Source organism: Sturnus vulgaris, chromosome Z, assembly GCF_052056855.1.
Source record: "Sturnus vulgaris isolate bStuVul1 chromosome Z, bStuVul1.hap1, whole genome shotgun sequence".
In the NCBI taxonomy this organism is placed as follows: Eukaryota; Metazoa; Chordata; class Aves; order Passeriformes; family Sturnidae; genus Sturnus; species Sturnus vulgaris.
Genome location: NC_142283.1, coordinates 74,719,360 through 74,738,894, shown reverse-complemented (window position 1 = coordinate 74,738,894; position 19,535 = coordinate 74,719,360). Strand labels below are relative to the sequence as shown.

At 37.1% G+C, this 19,535-nt stretch overlaps 1 protein-coding gene across 2 annotated transcripts in view; it reads right to left on the bottom strand.

Annotated features, from left to right (window-relative positions):
* The window catches only part of KIAA1328 (KIAA1328 ortholog), a 171,254-nt gene that overhangs the window by 136,140 nt on the left and 15,579 nt on the right, over positions 1-19,535 (bottom strand). The window contains exons 1-2 of one of the 2 annotated variants that reach the window (XM_088155963.1): positions 11,374-16,744; positions 10,680-10,766 (exon numbers count right to left, since the gene is read on the bottom strand). In XM_088155963.1, coding sequence (XP_088012089.1) covers positions 10,680-10,760 — 81 coding nt within the window. In that variant the 5' untranslated portion in view covers positions 10,761-10,766; positions 11,374-16,744. The other variant, XM_088155962.1, reaches the window with a different exon arrangement.

The following is a 19,535-nucleotide window of genomic DNA, read 5'->3' as shown; positions in this document are numbered from 1 at the left end:
TTGCTTGTCTAAGTTTCCTTTTATCACAGATTGTCACATTTTGCTCATTAAAAAAAAAACAAAAACATCATTTTTTCAGCAGTAGCTGAAAGTCTAATTGGATGACTGATTCAGTATTGATACACCATGCATGTTGCAATGACAGACTGACAGAGTTTCAAAAAAACAAATAAATCACTTCCATTATGTCAGAGCACAATCATCAGAACAGCAGGATCACAACATGAGTCTCTCACTATGTCATGAAAGAACATAAAACCAAAACATGGCATCTTCGAATTTGTTTGAATTACATTTTAGTGAAACAAAATTGCATTTCAAAGTATTAACAATGCCTTCAAAACAGAAATTTAAAATGCTGATCAGCTCTACATGAAAAAAAATCTGTTGCTTGTCTTTAATTCACTTAATTTTCAATGCCTGACTAAGAACAACTACTACATAAGCCAAAAGGTTGATGGAAGAGATTTCTATTCCTAATCTAAGAAACAACTGGAAAAGCAAGAATAAAATATGTAAGATGTTAAATGTTGTTTTCTTTTCTAGACAAGATCCATCATAATAAAATGGTAGGATCAATTAACAACAATTTCCTAGCACTGCACCAAGGCTGTCTAACCATACATAAATTCTGTTGTGATTTTTGTATATAACAGTTTGTTTCACCAAACCATTGCCTGTCTGTTCAAGGCTATAAAAACTGTGGGAGACTCCTCTTGTAAATGAATCTTAATCAAAATTTGTTTTGAGCATTTGTGTGTTTTCCAAGACTCCTAATGCATCCTTTTCACAGAGCAAGGCATATAGCACTCAACGTTCTGCAGGACAAACTGCAGCAAAATTGACATTGTGGCAATAGAGGCTATATCTCTATTAAACTTACAGAACAAGGGGCCAACTGAGTTTTAAATAAGACAAAGCACCACATGGCTGTGCTAGGAGTCTCATCTCTGTCAGCAAGTCCATTCCCAGTTGACCAGGGTTCTGATTTGGTATGCAAGTTCATTACTGAATCTGTCCACACTCTCCACCTTTCATACTGGAGTTCTGTCAGGCCAATGAAAACAACCTGACAAACATCCTGCAGTGCACCATCCCTCTATGTATCTGTTTTATTAATGTGCATTCAGTGCAGCTTAAAGTACAAAAATGTTACAGTGAATTATTCTCCTGTTATCAGAGACTTATCTTGGCACTAGGTTTAATATTACATTTGATTCTCAAATTGGCTTTGTAAAGAAACTTTTATATCCATAGTCCACAGCAAGAAAAAAGTGTTTCAATGATGATTGTTCTGGTATAAAAGTTTACAAGCATGGAAAAACTACCGTCCATTACTCAGATTACTTTAGAAGAATGACTGCTTGAGATAAACTTGAGATCAAAGAACCCTAATCCCAAAGATGAACAACAAATTTTAACAAATTCAGGGGAAATTTATCTAACACAATAAACTAGTACTACTCAGTTTCTCAATTCTTTGTATATTCATTACTACATAATTGACAAATGCGAGATGAGCAGGAAAAAATAAACACCCTGTGCATTCACATAAACTTACAGCTGAGTTTCCTCAGGAGAGAACGATTCCATAAGCTGTGCTCACAATTTGTGTTGTGACTGGCTCCTGCACTCCTTTCCAGACATGCCCACGTTACAGGCACTCATCAGCCACAGGCCCACCCAAAGCATTGGATCACAGATGCCACTGGGATCAAGGCAGGCAACCTGAACAGTGCCAAGGGTGAGAGGCAGGACTGAGCTGGCCTCCAGCTCATCTCTACAAGGAGCTCACTACAGTTTAAACTGCACGGGCAGCATGTGGGCCATCACATGCATTTCTCATTTAGGAAGGATATCAGAAAGTCACAGAGATAACGTATCTAGAAGCATGATCTTTTCAGAATGTATGGAGTAGAAACTCTAAGATATCACCTCTAGTTCTCTTCATGTGATATAACAGTGTAACTGCAGTTCACAAGGGAGAGAAATGCTTGTCCTCCATGCAGCTACCCAGAGAAACTATAAAGCCTTGTGCTTCACACCATTATGTGCCTTCCCTTAAAACTTCCTGCCTCCTCCTACATCCTTACTGCTCCTGACTAAAGACGATCTTCAAGGACAAGCAGACATGAAAAAATAATGTTGAATTCCAAAATATACAAAATATGACACAAAGTAACACAAACTGAATCAACCTACAGCAAATACGCAACACAACCCTTTCAAAATACACAGCATTGAAAAATATGCACATTAAGGAATGCACTTCAAAGACAGTTAGAATAATTATCTTCCAGGAAAATTTGGAGAATATACTGAGCAGAAAGCTTCTTTCCTAGGGAATGAAGATTCACATCATCTAGCAAGCAGATCCAAAGAGTAAAAAGGAGTTTATGTATAATCTCATATACTTTTCATGAGCCTTATAAACTTCTGGCAGATTTAGTAATCTTCCATAAGTCTCCAGATTTCACAAGTCCTATTAAAATAAAATTCCTGATATTGAAAGAAAAAGGAAGTGGAACACCTTAAGCAATGCAGTATGGACAGAGGGGAGAGCAAGGGGAAAGAACCAGCCTTTTTTACAGCTCACAAACATATTTTGGGTTGCTCTTGAGGCCAAAAGATATAAAAGAGACAAAATACCACTGATTCAGCATGCTTACAGTAATTTTATGTCAAAATTACAAAGTGCAAAGCTTCTGCAACTCAAGTTACCCACACCTTACTTAATTTCAAGGACCAGCAGAAAATAATGACTCATTCAGTAGATATTAATTGCAGAGCTTTCCTTTCATATGTTTTCTATGCAATATGAGGCAAGAATCTATTTTAGTGTCTACAAAGAGCAACAGATATGGCAATGGTAAAAAGTGGCACATCATCCAAAAGAGGGACAGATGAAGACAAAAATGGAGCCCAAATAAACACACAAGTAGAGCACTTAGCAACTCTGAATTAATCATCAGTTGTCCTGTAATTTCTGTCAGAATTATTTCAGCCATATTTATCTCCTCATGCACAGTGAAAACTCACAACATGAAAAGCAAATAAAAAATAAATCTGTTGCAGATGAGGGTCCCAAACCCCAGATTACTTTATTGTTAGTATTAAAAAGGTAGAAGTCATAATGTTGGGAAGGAAACCCTGACTTTACTGTGGGCAGCACCATTCACAGTTCTAGACACCACTAGCTCCACAGTTAATGCAAATCCAGCTACATTATGCCTTTTTTTTCTGAAAATTCAAACCATTCACAACAGCTCAATGTCCTTGAGTAACAAGCAAAAGAATACCCACAGTGTCCCTGGCTGATGATAAGGCAAGATTGAACAGAATTCCAAACAGGAAGAATTAAGAAGACGCCGTTGCCATGGGGGAAGTCAAGAGGCCTACTTAACGTCACATTGTAATTTGTTCTGCTCATCTCAGTTACTTCAGATAACCAACCTTTAAACATAACATACATGTGCATTTAATCTGACCTTAAGGGACTTTCTATAAATCAGAAGTTTCTCTATATAGCTTTGCAAAGATGAACTTCATCAAGACAACTTCTACAGGCAAGAAAAAGCAAACAAATCCCAATTGGTTCACACTGTTGTTCTGACTTTGCTGAGCTTTCTGACATTTCAGTCATACAGTCCTTCTCAGTTTGTTCCATTTCACTCAGATTTCTAGTCTATTCTAATCCAGAAGCCGAGACTTCCCATCACTCATACAACAAGTGAATCTTCTCTCACTTTTCCTCTCTTTTCCCTTTGAGAGAGGGAATGTCTATTGCTCTAATCCCTTCTACATAAACATGAAAGAGAGGAAGATCTATTTAAGCAAAAACACTGGCACAAGAACAAGCATGTTTAAGCTAGCTGTGACTGTGTCTAGCCTGGAAATTAGGAGGTGTCATAAAAAAATTAGAAGCTCTTCTAAGACACTGATCCTTAAAAAATGGCACAGAAAGAACTAACAAATGAACCAAGGCAGATATTTACAGCTCTAGGAACAGAAATACGTTAAGAGGATTGTTTTAAAGAGCCAGAAGATTCCTGATAGTAATCTGTTCACTGCAGATGAGCCAGGAGAATCTCCAGTGAATTCAATGTCCAGTCAGAACAATGCGATTATTTTTTTTTAAAATCTTTGCTCTGTCCTGTGGTTGTTTCCAGAAAGACAAGTGTAATATAGTAACATGAACTGTGCCAACATAAGAGAAGTTCAATATAAACAGTTCATTAAAATCAACTGGGATTCACAGGTTGTGTGTGCATCACAGCAGATGGACCCAGGAAATACCCAGATGGCTTTCTAGGGAAACAGGAAACCACAAGCCTTTCTGGGTTACCAAATCTAACCCCACACTACCAGAGACAATATCAGGCAATCCTTCCCATAATCAAATCTTGTCCTGAAGGCAAATTCACTTTACTTGCTCTCATAACTTCTCTCTGCAGACAATTAGAAATGTATTTTCATTTTTAATTTTCCTCTTTTCATAGGAAAAATGTATGCAGTAGATTTATTAGCAGGTTAAAGCAAAGAGCAATGGCAAGTTAAGTATTGTTATTTGCACTGAAACAGAGCAGTAAGGCTTTGCAGGAGTTGTCCAGTTACCTAAAGTCACAGCTGGACATCAAAAGCTGTGCTCACTTGAGTCCTGCACCATTAAGAGATGTTGAGTAACATCTTTAAAATCATCTAAGGATCTTTCATCAATATATCCACCGATATTTACAGAAAACAAAAACTTCTCCCTGAAGATAATGAAATATGAAGAAACCCACCACTGGAAGAGTTAATGTATGTTAAAGGCTGTTAAATGCTTTGCTTGCATTTTTATATAATTACTAAAATTCTACTCTCTGAAGAAACTACTTGAAAGCAGCACACTTACTTCAGTAAGTTCCCTGGATGTAAACAAAATTAGACCTGCCAATCTTTGTAATCATAATACATTTTCTTTAGCCCTTCTTTTATTTTTGCATTTTGGAATAAGCCTTATTCCAATCCTTCTCCTGATTCTTCCTACACAATCTCAAAATGTCACAGCTTAATGTGCACAAACATGCCAAAAACAGCCTCTACAAGAAGATTACTAAATGCCCAAATTGCACTCTAAAAATTCATTTACAGGACTTCAGAAGACAGCAAGATACCACTTTATTGTCAAATTCCAAGCTGAGTTTACAGAACTACTAGGTGGGGAGAAAAAGCAACACTTTACTAACAAGGACTTAAAATATGCAGAAGTCAAATGACAAACCTTCACAATGGCATTTTCACATTTCCAAACAGTAACACTAAGCAATTCAGATGGCAAACATGTAGCTTCATGTATCAAAACATGTGCCAATCCATCAGAAATGAAATTGTACAGGGATAAGTAAAATCCTGGCTGACTGCAAACTCCTGAAAGAAAAGAAGCATTGCTAAATCAATCATATTTGAACCTTCCTGAACGTAGATGAACCCAGCAGCCAAGAACAGTCTTGGCCTGGGTACTAAATTTAAGCATAATCATGACTTGGTGGCTTAAAATTATAGATTAGGATGCCATTAGAGCATGCACTACTCCCTCACTGCATCTGCATTGGCACCCAGGCAAGACCCAGTCACTGTAAACAACACCACATTTTGGTCTCTTGGTTCACCCAGCCAGGACATTTGGAGAAAGTTTTGATAGCCACAATTGTTTTATTCCATTTTATTCTCACTGCTTGGGATATACATCCTTCAGCTGACTCATTTTTTAAATCACTTCAGTACTTAAACTGTCACACTCGATGCATAATCTGACACCACAGAGTCATAGTTTGAATATTTCAGTTCTATTACTTTTAATTCTGTACCAGTTAATCATATTTTATTTAAAGGTAAAATGTTAATCTTCGGATGTTAAAAATCATCATACGTTACCTTTTTATGGCCGCATATTAAAATAAGGATACTTGCCAATTACCTAGAGTCTTCTTTTCAGGATTTAAATGAGACATTGACAAGAGGTCAGCTCAGACTCTCTGCAGTACAACAGTCTGCTCTGCATGCCAGAGGTGCTGTCTTTAAATACTTTCCCAATAATTTGCAGCTTAGAAATTAGCACATCTCACCAATTTGCTAGTCTACATTGGCGTGCCCATATTTAATTCCGAGTACAAGGTGTACCAAAAAGCACCCAGCTCCAAACTGTTTGCTATAAAATGGTTGCCTATTGCAAGCTCACAACTTTGACTGAAATCCTTCAAAAATCCTATGGTTCTCTCTGACACAATGAAAGCAATTTTTTGTTGTTGTTTTAACACTGCTACTTGTCATGACTTAAAACACACCTTCTACACAGACCACAACAATGAGGTCTTAGACTGTAGGCACTTCCCAGCAGGGATTTTTATCTCCATACTTGTCTGCAAAGCAACTACCAAATTGTTAATCATCTATAATAGAAGACACCATAAGCCCAGAACCCATCAGAGTACATCTCCAGTTTGCTCACATGGCCCTTTATGCATAAAATATGCCTTTCCATTTCACTCCAAGTACCTTTTTCTACTTGGGTGCCTCCTTCCAACCTTCTTTTAAGACATGACCAAGGAAGGCATTCTTTAACATGTATTTTTATGTATAAAACAATGAAAATTACAAACCTGTGTAATGTACTTCTCTCAGTCTTTTCCTTAACCCCAAAACTTTTGGTTTCAGTTAAAATTTTCAGAATGTGTCCATGAAAACACCATAACTGAGCAACATGCTTATATTTAACCTTCATGTCACACAAAGGCCAGCAAGCAGTACCACAAAATTTTAAACAGGTGAGTAGGAGAGAAAACAGTAGAATTGTCCAGTGCCACATCCAGTGATTCAGGAAAAGTAGAGAACTAAGCTGGAGGTCCACTGGATTTCCAGGCTCATTCACATGGGTCATGCCTGGCTCATAAGCAACATACTCTGCATCCCAATAGTTACTTTTTCCTGTGACCACAAGTGCATACTGCAGGCTGCACAGACCTGCTCTACCTTTAGCACTCTACTTGCAATGGTAAGCAAGTCATCCCGAAATAACAGACTAATTGCATTTTTAAATGGAAGAAAAGCAGCGTGGTTTTAGTTGTGGTGCTGATCATATTTATTTATTTTTATTCCATCATTTCCACATTCAGACCTACAATTATTACAATGTTGCTCAGGTTTTAGATGCTCTGCTTTCAGAACTGACTTCAGCACAAGCATCAAAGCTCTTACATATATTCAAAAAGTCAATACTGTTCATACAACAACTACCATCCACACTTAGTTGGCAAGACCTCATATACCTCTGCCTGCTTGCAAAATGAAAAAAATATATTAAGTGTAAGACTAGAAACCTGACAATGTACAAGTCAAAATGCACTTCTGCTGACAAAGCCTAGGAGGTGAAACTGCTCCCTCCCTTAGCCTTCTTTACAGCCATGTCTACTGTCAGGTAAGCCAATCCATGCCGACCTGACTGGGCAGCTTGCTCTGTGAGACTCCATACCTTACTCAGGTGGCAAGCTCAAGGCTACAAATTTCATTTTAACATAAATTGCCTTGAATTTTAGAAGACTCCTCCTCCTTCAGGCTGAGGAGAGTCTCCCCCCATTCAAAATGAAGGTATGCATTCTTAGAACATTTGGAAGTGACTAACAGGGGTGAAACCTAAGTTTCATTTCTTACAGATTCTTTAGAATGAAACAAACTATATCTAAAAAGTGCAGATATGCTTTTTTATTTCTTTTGCAGTTCAGGGGAGGGGGGAGGGAAAAGCATCACTGATTTGTATATTAAAGTGCAAGCATCTGTCCTACTGATGACATTCTAGGGAAGCACATTAGCATAAAATTTAACGATGTCAAATAAGTGGATGTGAAATAGGGACTGCGTAAAGACACTATTTCCAAGCCTGACAGAAACATCACTGTTTAGAAATGCAAATGATACCATTATGTTCAATAATTATATGAAAATATGAACAGTTCAGCATGTTTTCCAGCCCTGATGGCGGTTAATGGGATGTACGCTTATGTAAATAACTACTATTAAAGCTAATGCTGAAAAAAACTAATAAATTCATACTAAAGCAACTGATTTAGTACGCTTTTAAACCCCAGCAGTGCTCACTTATTAGAAAGGAGTGCATTCTTATGTTTAGAACTCATTACTGTTACAAGTCACTGCAACTCCATCAATTACCATGCATTAATGAAAATGGGACACATACAAAAAAAAATTATTGCCTCTCAGCAGTTTTCTTTAAAGACAAAATATAGGGGTATTACCATCACTGGGCCTTGAGGGGAACTTATCAGCAACATAATCCTTATTACTACAACTGTACTCCCTGTTCTATAAACCCTAGGGTATTTTTTGTCCCAAGAAGGGGATGACCTTTATGTAAATCTCTTGCCATATGCACAATGAAAGTGACCATACTGCCATCAGTAAAAGCTTACCATTTCCACAGTTAAAAATGCATTTAAATAAACACATACATACTAGGATCCGAACTGAAAACTGTAAATGTGAAATGAAAAACTACAACGCCTGAAACCAGACCAAAGAAGGTGCAATGCCAGTAGAACTAAGGATAAAAGGCATATGTGAAGTCCTCAATGAAGTCCTTGTATCCAGATAAATTCCATCCAGTTTTGCACTTACACTTTTAAAAACCTCCTAGATAGCCATGGAATTAAGACTTTAAGGATGCTATTCATTCCTCTTTGGATGTTTTCTCTGACTCCTCAGTACTAAAAATTTTTAGCCCTGGTTAAATATCACAACTGATAGAGGAAACAAAACCAAAAGTGCTGTTAGAGTAATGAATTCCTAAGGAAATTAAAAGCTGAGATTTACTGAATATCTATAACTCTACAACTAACCCACTTTCATTTTCTAAGCAGTCTATGGAAATGAGATATTAGTGTGACATCCACTAGATCCTAAGAAGTTTAGCAAGGCTAAAAATGCATTTATATTAGTTTGCATTGACTGACAGCTTAAAATTATGGACAGATTTGAACAACCTTACAAGAGACTATGGACAAAGAACTGATGCCAAATGGAGAACATCAGTGTAGGACAGTTACCTGTCCAGTCTCAGCTGCTGTAAAATAAGATGATACTTTGCTATGGGAAGGCATGTGGAGACTTGCAACTCTCGACTACAAAAGCACTGTCACTAAGGACCATGAAATCTCACATCAGTAGAAGGGGTTAAGACACAGATGCTGTTTTCATCATACCTGATGTTCTTAAAGGCCAATGTCCACCTTAAAAGTCAATGTTAAATTAGTGCTATGCTTAAATGAAGGTACTCCCCACAGCACAAGGCAGAAATAAAGCCTAGACCAGCCTGAAAAATTTCCAATCTAAAGCAATCAGCAAAATAAGGCCTTCAGAGAGCCAGAACCTCACAGAATTCAACAGTAAACACATGATGACAGTCACTGTGACAAATGTTTGATGGGAGAGAGATGGAAGAAAAAAACCCACAAAACTATCTGATTGCTTTCACTAAATCTCTGTTGAAAGAGAGGTATGAAGTGTTTTGCTATCTAGACCATTAAAACTATTTCATGAGTGAAGGCCACTCTAAAAACAGTAAGACAAATTTGCTACTGATTAATAATAAAGCCATTCATTTTATTCTTCAAATCTAAAGTAATTACAAGCCAGAGCATGGCAAATGGATTTAGAAGAAGCCATTACGTCAGAAGAATCCTTTAAAGAACAGTAATTTAAAAGACTGAACTGAATAATGAACTCTCCTGAACAACAATTATTATGAGATTGATTTATTGAAAGTGTATTTAATTATGCAAGAAATGTTTAAACTTTCCAAAATAGTGCAGGAAGACAGAGAAACCAATAGCAGAGTCAGCCCTACGTCCTCATTATAGTTGAGAAGCTGAAGCAGATGGAGAATTCATTTAGTTTAGAAGGATAAAGTACATCAATTTCTCTGAATCCACATTTCTAGTCAATTTGTTACAGTACCAGCTTCAACAATTAATGATCTCATTTTCCCATTTGTGCCTCCTTTTAAAAGACCTCAGTCTTTGTTTCCAAATGAGCAAAATGTCATAAAGAAAAAATTTAACTCAAACATCACTTTGAAAGCTCACATGCCTAAAGCCAAATGTTTCAGCAATAACCACACATCCCGGAGTCAAATTCAGTCAGGTAAGTAGCCTGGTCAGTTTAAGTATCTGGAAAAACCAGAAAGATCTGTCTTTCACAAAAAACACTTAAACTGACCAGCCTGACTCCTACAGATTTTTTTTTTTTTAACCTAAACGACTTCACTTTTTCTTTAAAATACCTATTGGTATCTGAGATTGCCATGGCTGAAGGTGCATTTCCAATGACAGGTGTCTCCTGTTGAGTTTAGATAAGGGCAGCCCATCATCATATCCAGTTCTGACATGCCCACCACACAGGTAATATAGATAACATCATATATCTGTGCTTCAGACACCCAGAGCTGGGAGACAGGCTGTCTGGGAAGCATACAGCTACCCACGGGTATCAACAACCTGGCAGGGCAGAACTCCAGCTCTTACTCAGTTTCAAAATCAGCAGGTCTCTAGTACCAGGTATAGATCAACACAATGTAAAAACATCATGAAGCATGGGAGATGAGAATGCTACTAGCACTCAACACTCACCTCAGGGGAACTCCAAAATTCTATATAAGAGCTGTTGGGTGAGAACATCTCCACTTCAGTCGGACACACACAGAACACCATTCCACCCTTGGTATAAAATACAGAGCAAATGTAACATTTCTATGCTGACAGTCCCATCTCACAGACAATCCTGCACCACCGAGTGCAGAGTTTTAGGGCAAAAAGCCTGTCTAACTCATATTCTGCAAAGGCTGTTGTTGACTGCTTAGATGCTGCCTGCTGGTTCTGGGTATTTTCATAACATGGTCAGTATTGCTAGATTGTGCTACAAGGCACTAACTAAGATTAAGCACAGAAAGCTTCAAATGAATCTCCAGCCATTGATCTATTTGAATACTCAACATTACAATATGTTTCACCTTGTTTTAGTTTAAAAGTTCATGAAAAATTCAAAATATCTTATTTACCCAATAGTCCTTGACTGATTCTTCTACATTTAAGTTCGTAAATACATACATTATTTAGCCAATACTGCAGTTACAGAATAGCATATAAATATTCAGGGACTTTTTAATAAGTGCAGCTTTTTTTCAACAGACCACAATGGTTGCTTAGAAACATTCACTAGTAGGATACCTGAAATAACAGTAAGAGAAACACCTTCAAAAAGTAAAGTAGTTGAATAAAATGGAAGAAAGGAGCAAAATACTAATTTTCCATTCTCCTCACACACCTTCAAACAAATTATGATGCACAAGAAGATATATAGTATGCATTCACATATGAAAAATAGAAAGGGGAAAAAACTTCAAATGATAAGCTGAGGGAGCCAAGTTAAGAAATAAAAGAAAAATAATGACGGTCATTTCAAACCCTCAGTTCATAACTTGTCAGAAACTATACCATCAGGAACAGACTTAGCCAAAGTTAATCTCTAAAACTGTTACTGAGTTTGAAATAAATAGCCTGACTTTCAAAAGCACAAGTTTCTTACAAATGGCAAATTTGCCTTTATATAAAAATTTTCTTCTTGTTTTTTGTTTGTTTTTTTCCCCAGGGAGGAAGGGGTGGGGGAACAGCAAGGCAGGGAGCCATTTTCATATACAGATGCTTAACTCCATGTTTATATCAGTGCCCCACCTCCCCCTGATGCTGTGCTGTCATTTTGAGGGCAAATTGTCCCTTGCCAACAGCAGCCCCAGGGAGGCACACACACACACGAATCTGCCACGCAGGACACTGGGACCACACAACCAACAAAACACAGGACCAAAGAAAGCCCCTCTGTGTAAGGCCACTTTTGTGCCCTTGTGATTAAAAAAGGAAAGGAAGCAGAAGTGTTCATGTTTTCAGATCAGATTTAACGTTATAGGGAAAATAAGGTAGAACCAGCAAACAAATTCTGTACTCTGATATCTCATTTTTCTACCATTTTGTTCTTTGCATTAAGCAAGCCAGTAACTCTTTTTCTTCTGAAAATACTACTCATTTTACATTAACACGGCAAGAAAGGAAAAGGAGAAAATATGTAAGTGGCCCTAATTTATGTATGCAAGACTTATGTAATGAACAGTACTATGGCAAAACTAAAAGCATTTTATTAAAGTCTCTAGATAACGCTTATAAAGCTCATTATTCTTCCAGCAAATTAATATTCTATGTCTCACTAACACTATAAGCAAATGAACTGTTTTAGTTAAATTAATATTCATGTTAACTGCATGCAAAACCAACTAATTAAGTAGTTCTATAACATTAAGGACATATGTAAACAGAGTCTAGGATCAATTTTAAGGCTAGCCAAGTAAATCATACAGGATTTGTTGTGTGAATTTGGCTGGGTCTTCAGCAACCTGGTCTACTGGGAGGCGTCCCTGTCCAGGGGTTGGACCTAGATGGTATCTCAGGGTCAAACCATTTTGCAAGTCTAGTCCAGTCAGAAAATAATTCCAACGAAAAGCTTAAGTAACACAGGTACATTCTAAATATAAACCAAAACAGCAGCATAGTACAGCTGACTAGTTTAAATCTACAAAAAAGAAAAACAAGTTCATAATAAACATAATCTCTTCTTTCCTTTATTTGCCTATTCTTTGTGTATATAATAGTATTTTAAGCAGAGCTTAGAATTCAATAATCAGTGTTTCTTTTTTTTTTTAATTTCCTCTTCACCTATTAATAAGTTCTTACAGAAATGTTACAGATGCTTTTTCTTCTTCATTTATGAAACAGCATCAAATTTACATGAAAAAAATCCCTAATGGTGATAACAAGAAAAGCTAAAGACCACAAAATAACTTCTTTGAGCTATGAAGTATTAGCAGTATTTGTTTCTTAATAATCTCATTATAATTTTTTTCCTAAGACATATATCATGACAGCATTGGGACATCTTACAAAGGATGTTTTCCTGATTATTAAATTAAATCATATTCGTTATTTATTAAGTTATTATATTTATTGTATTATAATAACATGCAAATTATATTACAATTTTCAGCCACCTAAATTAATAATTGGTGCCTGAAAATACATCAGGGAAAAAAAATGGAAAGCCAAAAGTTTTTCTATTAGCAGCTCCTAGCAAAAGAGGAAAAAAATGCAGCACAAGTAGTCAAAGTGCATAACATGGTGCACACTGCTCATCCTTTACTGTGAAAATGCAAATGAAATAACACAAACAAGAACAAAGGAGTTGCAAGTCACACACTCCAAAGCCAATGCCAGAATCTAGACTGCCATTAGAAGCAGTTTAGTCACCACACAGCAGCAAACAGAACACAAACACCGAGAGTAGGCACTGTAGAAGACACCACAAGAGGTTACACATGGAAATAATTTTCACACGAGCTTAGTCCCAAATTCTATTTCAAAAGTTCAGAGAGTGCTTGAATACCCTAAACAGACATATCCCTGCTGGCATCAGCTGTCTTACATTTGTCTGACTGATCCTAGGTCACCTGCCACCATCTCAGCTCTTATTAACACTAACTGCTTATCTCAAACATTTCTGAACCCATCAGTCACAGGCTTTTGTTGCTTTCACATCAGTCACGTCCAGCACTACCTCCTTTTCCAAGTCTTTCTTTCCAGACTAGATTCTGGACCATCCTAGATCTCACTTTCCCAATACACACACACCATTTACATTTTTCCTCTTCATCTTTTATGTAAACTTCACTTTCAGAAAGTGCTATCTATCACTCTATCTAATCTTCATAGTTGTAAAACGCTTTCATTAGGGAGGGCATGAAAAGAGTGGGAGCAGCTGTTACTGGGTTATCCAGTTCAGCCCAACTAGTAAATTTTAGTAAGAACATCAAGAGATGTCATCCCAGCATGCGTACCTGAACACCATTAAGTTCTACATCTAAGAAGAGCAGCACTAGCACTTTCCAGTTTATCATAAGAAAAAGAGTTTAAAAAAAGTTTTGATCCTCTTTTGGTTTTGGAACACTTTGTTTGAAACACTTTGGATCAAGCTTTTTTTGAAAGAAGTCTGAAGTGTAAATGTCATGAGGCAAACCAAGCCAAAACAACTACTTTTGACAAAATTATAAGATAATATGATAGGCCTAATATTGCTTTAGGAAGAAGGAGCAGACCAGCTGACTATTTGAAATCCCTAGTATTAAGTACTCAATTTTCAAAGTTTCACCTGCTAAGGAAGGGTAGAATTGACTTCTAAATCTGCATGAAATTTTAGTTGTTGTTCCCTACCCAGACAGCACTGAACAGTTCCAAAGTAAATGTGAGCTTGGGCTGAAGATAGATACTGTTTTTTAAATGCTGATTAAGCTACTCAAAGTTTTGTAGTGAGATCATTGCATATCTATCTCCCTTCCCCCAAAGCTTCTGTCATAGTTCATCAGAAGCAAATTTGAACAGAGGGGTCTTCATAGCTTCTCAGGGGTAAAAAAAATCAACCACAACTAAATAAGAATGGATTTCCCTCAAACTAGGAATTTCAAGCACCAAACAATATTTCTTCTGCAAGAATCTCAAGGAAAAAAACAGAACAAAAATACGTGCTGCTGAAAAAAACCCACACAGTCCCCATGCTAAGTGAACTAAACTCTTATCAAGCTGAAATTGCACTTTGCTGGATAGCTGCAGTTATATCAGAAGCACCAATTTACTACTGCAGAGTACTTTCAAATACTGCAGTAAAGAAAGTTATCTTATAGAGAATAAACTAGCTGTGTGGGGCAAAAAAAAGGTAATATATTTTAACAGACTTGCGATTTTTTTCTTATGGTATTATATCCCTGATATCTTATTTGCAGGGGGAGACTACAATCCAGGAGAAATTAAAGAATTTCAAGTTGCTGTACTTGAAATGGCCATAATCTGTATTCAGCCTCAGCAAGTAATTTCTTCTATTCCTTGTCTCTGCAAGTTTTAAAAAATTAAGTGATCAGAGTTACACTGAAGATCTTGAATCATTCATGTATGATAGGCAAGTATTGCAGCAGTTAAAATTACATTGTTTTAAATTATAACCTTGTTTTATATATCTAGGTTTTACAGAGTTTTATGAAGTGTAAAATTGCATGCATTAACCTTCTGCCATGTCTACCAGACTTCTGGAAAAGTATTCATGCTTGTGCAATCTATTTCTGGTAAAGGAAAAAAATAAAGGGAGAAAACCACAAACAACAAAACAAAAAAAGCAAGCATGTCTACTTTCCACTAGTCAAATAAACATCATGTGAATTAGGGAAAGCTTTGTGTGGATAAGTAACAAAAAATCAGTAACATGCATCCCATCCACATTCATGAGCTGACTGAATATACATGATGTAATGTACAACAAAATACTGGCTTCAGTGAAATCAGTGTCAAAGAGTTGTTGTCACATCTAATGGCTCTTGAAATACCTTAGAGCTATTATTTTCCATTAACAGTTCACAGCCAGCTAAGTTTGTTGATGTGTATATTATTTAGGACAAACAGACAAAATTCTTTCCAGAAAAATAAGTGGCTACTGTGCTACATGGGATGTTCTAAGTCATCAGGGGCAATGCTCTCCTGACAGAGACCACACATCACTGAATGCCTTTCCCAAGGCAAGCAAGTTCCATCAGAAAGAAAGCAATGTTTTTGTTAAGCCTCCCAGTACTAAACTGTGAAATAGGATTGCTGGAATTTTCAAGAACCATGCTCTAAATTCATGTTTAAGTTTCTGAATTTCTCTATTTCTGTTTCAACACTGGCCCATAGCTTGAAGAGCCTCTTTTTGTCACTAACTTCATTTTAAAGTTGAACAAATAATGGCTCAGGACTGAAAACAGTACTGCACACTGGGTTTTTTTAAAACAACATTGCTATCCTCCCTACAGGCAAAGCAGCTCCCAATGAATCACACACTATTTGTTTTTCTGTTGCTGCAGGCCTGTCCCTTCCCTATCCCACTGCAGCCAATCCTTAGCCCTCTGAGAAATTCAACAACAAAGCATCACTATCAGAGATTTAGAAATGAAACGAACAAGAGAACTTTGTAAAGGTCTGTCACGCCCCTGAAAGGAAAAATGCAATTCCTGCAATAGTGACTCTGCATGTGATATTCCAGGATTGGGATTAAGCATATGCAGTTTAAAGAAATGCAAGTCACAGTTAGCAAGAAAAGAAAATCTGCTAGCTGTTTTTACATACAAACAAACAAGCCAACCCCACACCAAACAAGAAGTCTAAGCTAGCTAAACCTCCTAGTACATACACCTAATTTATATCCTAATTTATATCCATTTAGTGTAGCTTCCCTTTCTCTGGACATGGAGAAAAATGGAATACCATAGAAGTTTTAGACCTATATTATGATCACCTAACAGATTTTTTTTTTTTAACTATAATCATATTTTAATGTGTGAATTCCTTATTGTCATTTTTTAGTTGACAAATATCTATTTCATAGCAAAACAACATCACAGGAACAGCTGGATGGCAGTTTAAGCTCAAATGAACCAGTGTCACATGCTGACAAGTCATCTCTCTGATTGCTTTTGAATGGCAGCACATGCAGATTTATTCTATGCCATAAATTAGAACAATTATTTCTCTGTACTTCACTTTTTATTTCAGTGAGCCATTGCACATATTTTTAAAGGATATCTTCCCTTTCCTTGATGATAAGTTCATTCTGCTCCTCTAGTTGTCTGATCTTCTTCTCAAACGACTCATGTTCAGCTTTCAGCCGTTCTTCCGTCACCTCTTTTTCTTCACTTACCCTGAAAAGAATTTGAGAAAAATAAAATAAATGCCCATAACCACAGTGCCTGACTTCCCATTCCTCCACCACTTTACATGTACATGGATAACAACCTCTTCACCCTTAAGCCAGTTAGTTACTCACAATGTTGATTTCCATATATTACATAGGAAGATGTATGACTTTACATAATGCTTTTTTTTGGTGTTTGTTTTTTTTTTTTTTCCAAAAACATTGGTCTAGAGTGTAGAGTACATGCACATTAATGGGCAGCATGGAAGAACCAAATTAGGACCTGAACCCACAATCAGGTCTGTTCAGTCTGATTCCCTGCAGCCATAATGAAGATTCACTGGGATACTTAAAAAAAACCTGAGACACAAAGACAGAAAACTCAGATAGGAAAGCTTTACTGACATGACAGGAAGAAAATTCTGGAGAACTTTTCTGTTTCTTAATCTACAAACTAATCCTTCTTTAACCTTTACTGGTCAAATACAAGTCCAGGAAAGAATTATTCTTCTTGTTAGCTTTCTCCAAACAAAACAGTTTGTCCTTTTCTGAGGAATTTCAAATATCAAGCTACAAGAGTAAATTTTCCTTTCTGTCTGGGGCATGGCACCCTGTATCTTGCTGCTCAGTGTAAATAATTGGATCAAGATTAAAAGATGACAATGTGAGAAAGGCTTACAATGATCATTTATTCTGCACCTCAAGAGCAGGCTGTAAAAACAATTATTCTGGTATCACGTAGGCAATAAGATCATTATGCACAGATGATCCTGTAACTATGCTAAAAAACGTGGCTTGGAAATCATGGTTCTATAAAAGCTCCACAAAAATATTAAGTAATGAGCTTAGACTAATAAATATTACTGCTCTGCACTTAGGCAATTTCTGTTGCTGAAGGCTCTTAAAGTTCAGTCTTTTATGATGATGAAACAGCTGCCACAACACAGGTGACAGGAGACCAAAGCAATACAACTTTCAGAAAACTCCAATTTTAACTTCCTTAAAGTGGAACAATCTTATAGGAAGAGGAAATCTTATAGGAAAAAATGAAAAATGTATATGTAAGTGTTCGATTAAGCCTTCCACTTGTCGCATTAGACTAATATTCTTAACACAGTGTTTCATTCAAGGACTGAGCCATACATTTGTTATCACTGTTTCCCTTAAGAGGGCATTGGTTTGATCTTCCAGTTGAGAAGTCATAAATTCCACAATTGGGTCACCCCCCTGGAGCGAATTATGGACAAGCAGTATTCCCCAACTCCAAGAACAACCTACAGCCCTTCCCGTATCAGCTCAAGCAGACTGCATGAAGTTGGAAATAGCAATACTGAAACTCACATTTTTTTCTCTACAAATCTAGAGGGAGACAAACAGCAGACAGCCTATAATCAAATTCTTCAAATTAGGGCGGTTTTAAAGCTTGGATCAAATTATTAATCGCAAAGTTTCTAATGTGCAGGGAAAAAAAAGACACAGATTTAGTGTCAAAGCATTCCATTAGTCAAATGCACCAGGTCTCACTTACAACCTTGAGCCCAGCCTGGGAAGGTGTGATGAGCTCAACCTGCTCCTAGGCCTCTTTCCCTCCACTCCCAGACTGTCAAAAGGGTTGTGCACACAGCATTAAATAAATGTGGTAAAGAGAACCACCTGTATAAAGTCTGTACCCACACCAACACCTCTGTGCTCCTTAGCTAAGCAGGCAAACTTTTGAGGAATATCCTCCACAAATCCTTGCAGCAACAGCCACAGCACACTTGCTACGGGCTGCAGATAGAGGCTTTCACATCTAACTATGGCCCATTTGTTTCCTCTGAGTCCAGTGCAACCACCTAAATGACTACAGCACATATGATCTTCCTTCACATCATCAGTGAAAAATGCAAAACCAAAAAAAATGCTCATTAGAAAACCCTAATGAAGAACTCAATGGCCATGTGGATGAAAGACATGAATGAAACAAGAGCAGGGCAGGGAACTGGAAAGAGAGAACAAGTTATCTCCAGGATTCTGTGAAAGGAAGGAAGCTTGCTCAGTAACTTGCGGGAGTGATGCTGCATGAGAAAAGGGTTTGGGGCAACGAACACTGGGCTATGCTGGCACCCAGTAACACTAAAATTGAAGAAGAGTATAAGAAAAGAAAAGGTATAAAAGAACAGAGCACTAGAAAATTCAAATGAAACCTAGCTGTCTTTACTCATCTCTAGATGCTGTGATTTGTTGCTTATATCAGTGTGCATCACATTCACGTGCTGTGTTTGTATTTAACACATATCACAACAAGCTGTCACACTCCCAGACACATGAATATATTGTGCCACATATCTTACACAGTAAATGACTGAGAACAGTAAGTGATCTCAGAAGAAATGTGGCAGTATGTGTTTATGTATCACAAAGCAGGAGACGGCCTATAAAGGGCAAGCAAGATACAAAAGACGGTTACTCACAGGAAGTACCAAAAGGAAGTTAGAGAAAAGGAATACAAGAATGTCATCAGATTATGCTGGATTTATGCCACTTCCTATAAATAGCTCAGTGAGTTGTTTTGGTTATTTTTAATAAACTTATTTCTTTGCCTTCTGGCAGTAAAGAACAGATGATTTTTAGCAGAACTATGGAAGACTTCACTGATGCTGTACAAAAACATTACAAGGCTCATATAATGCTCC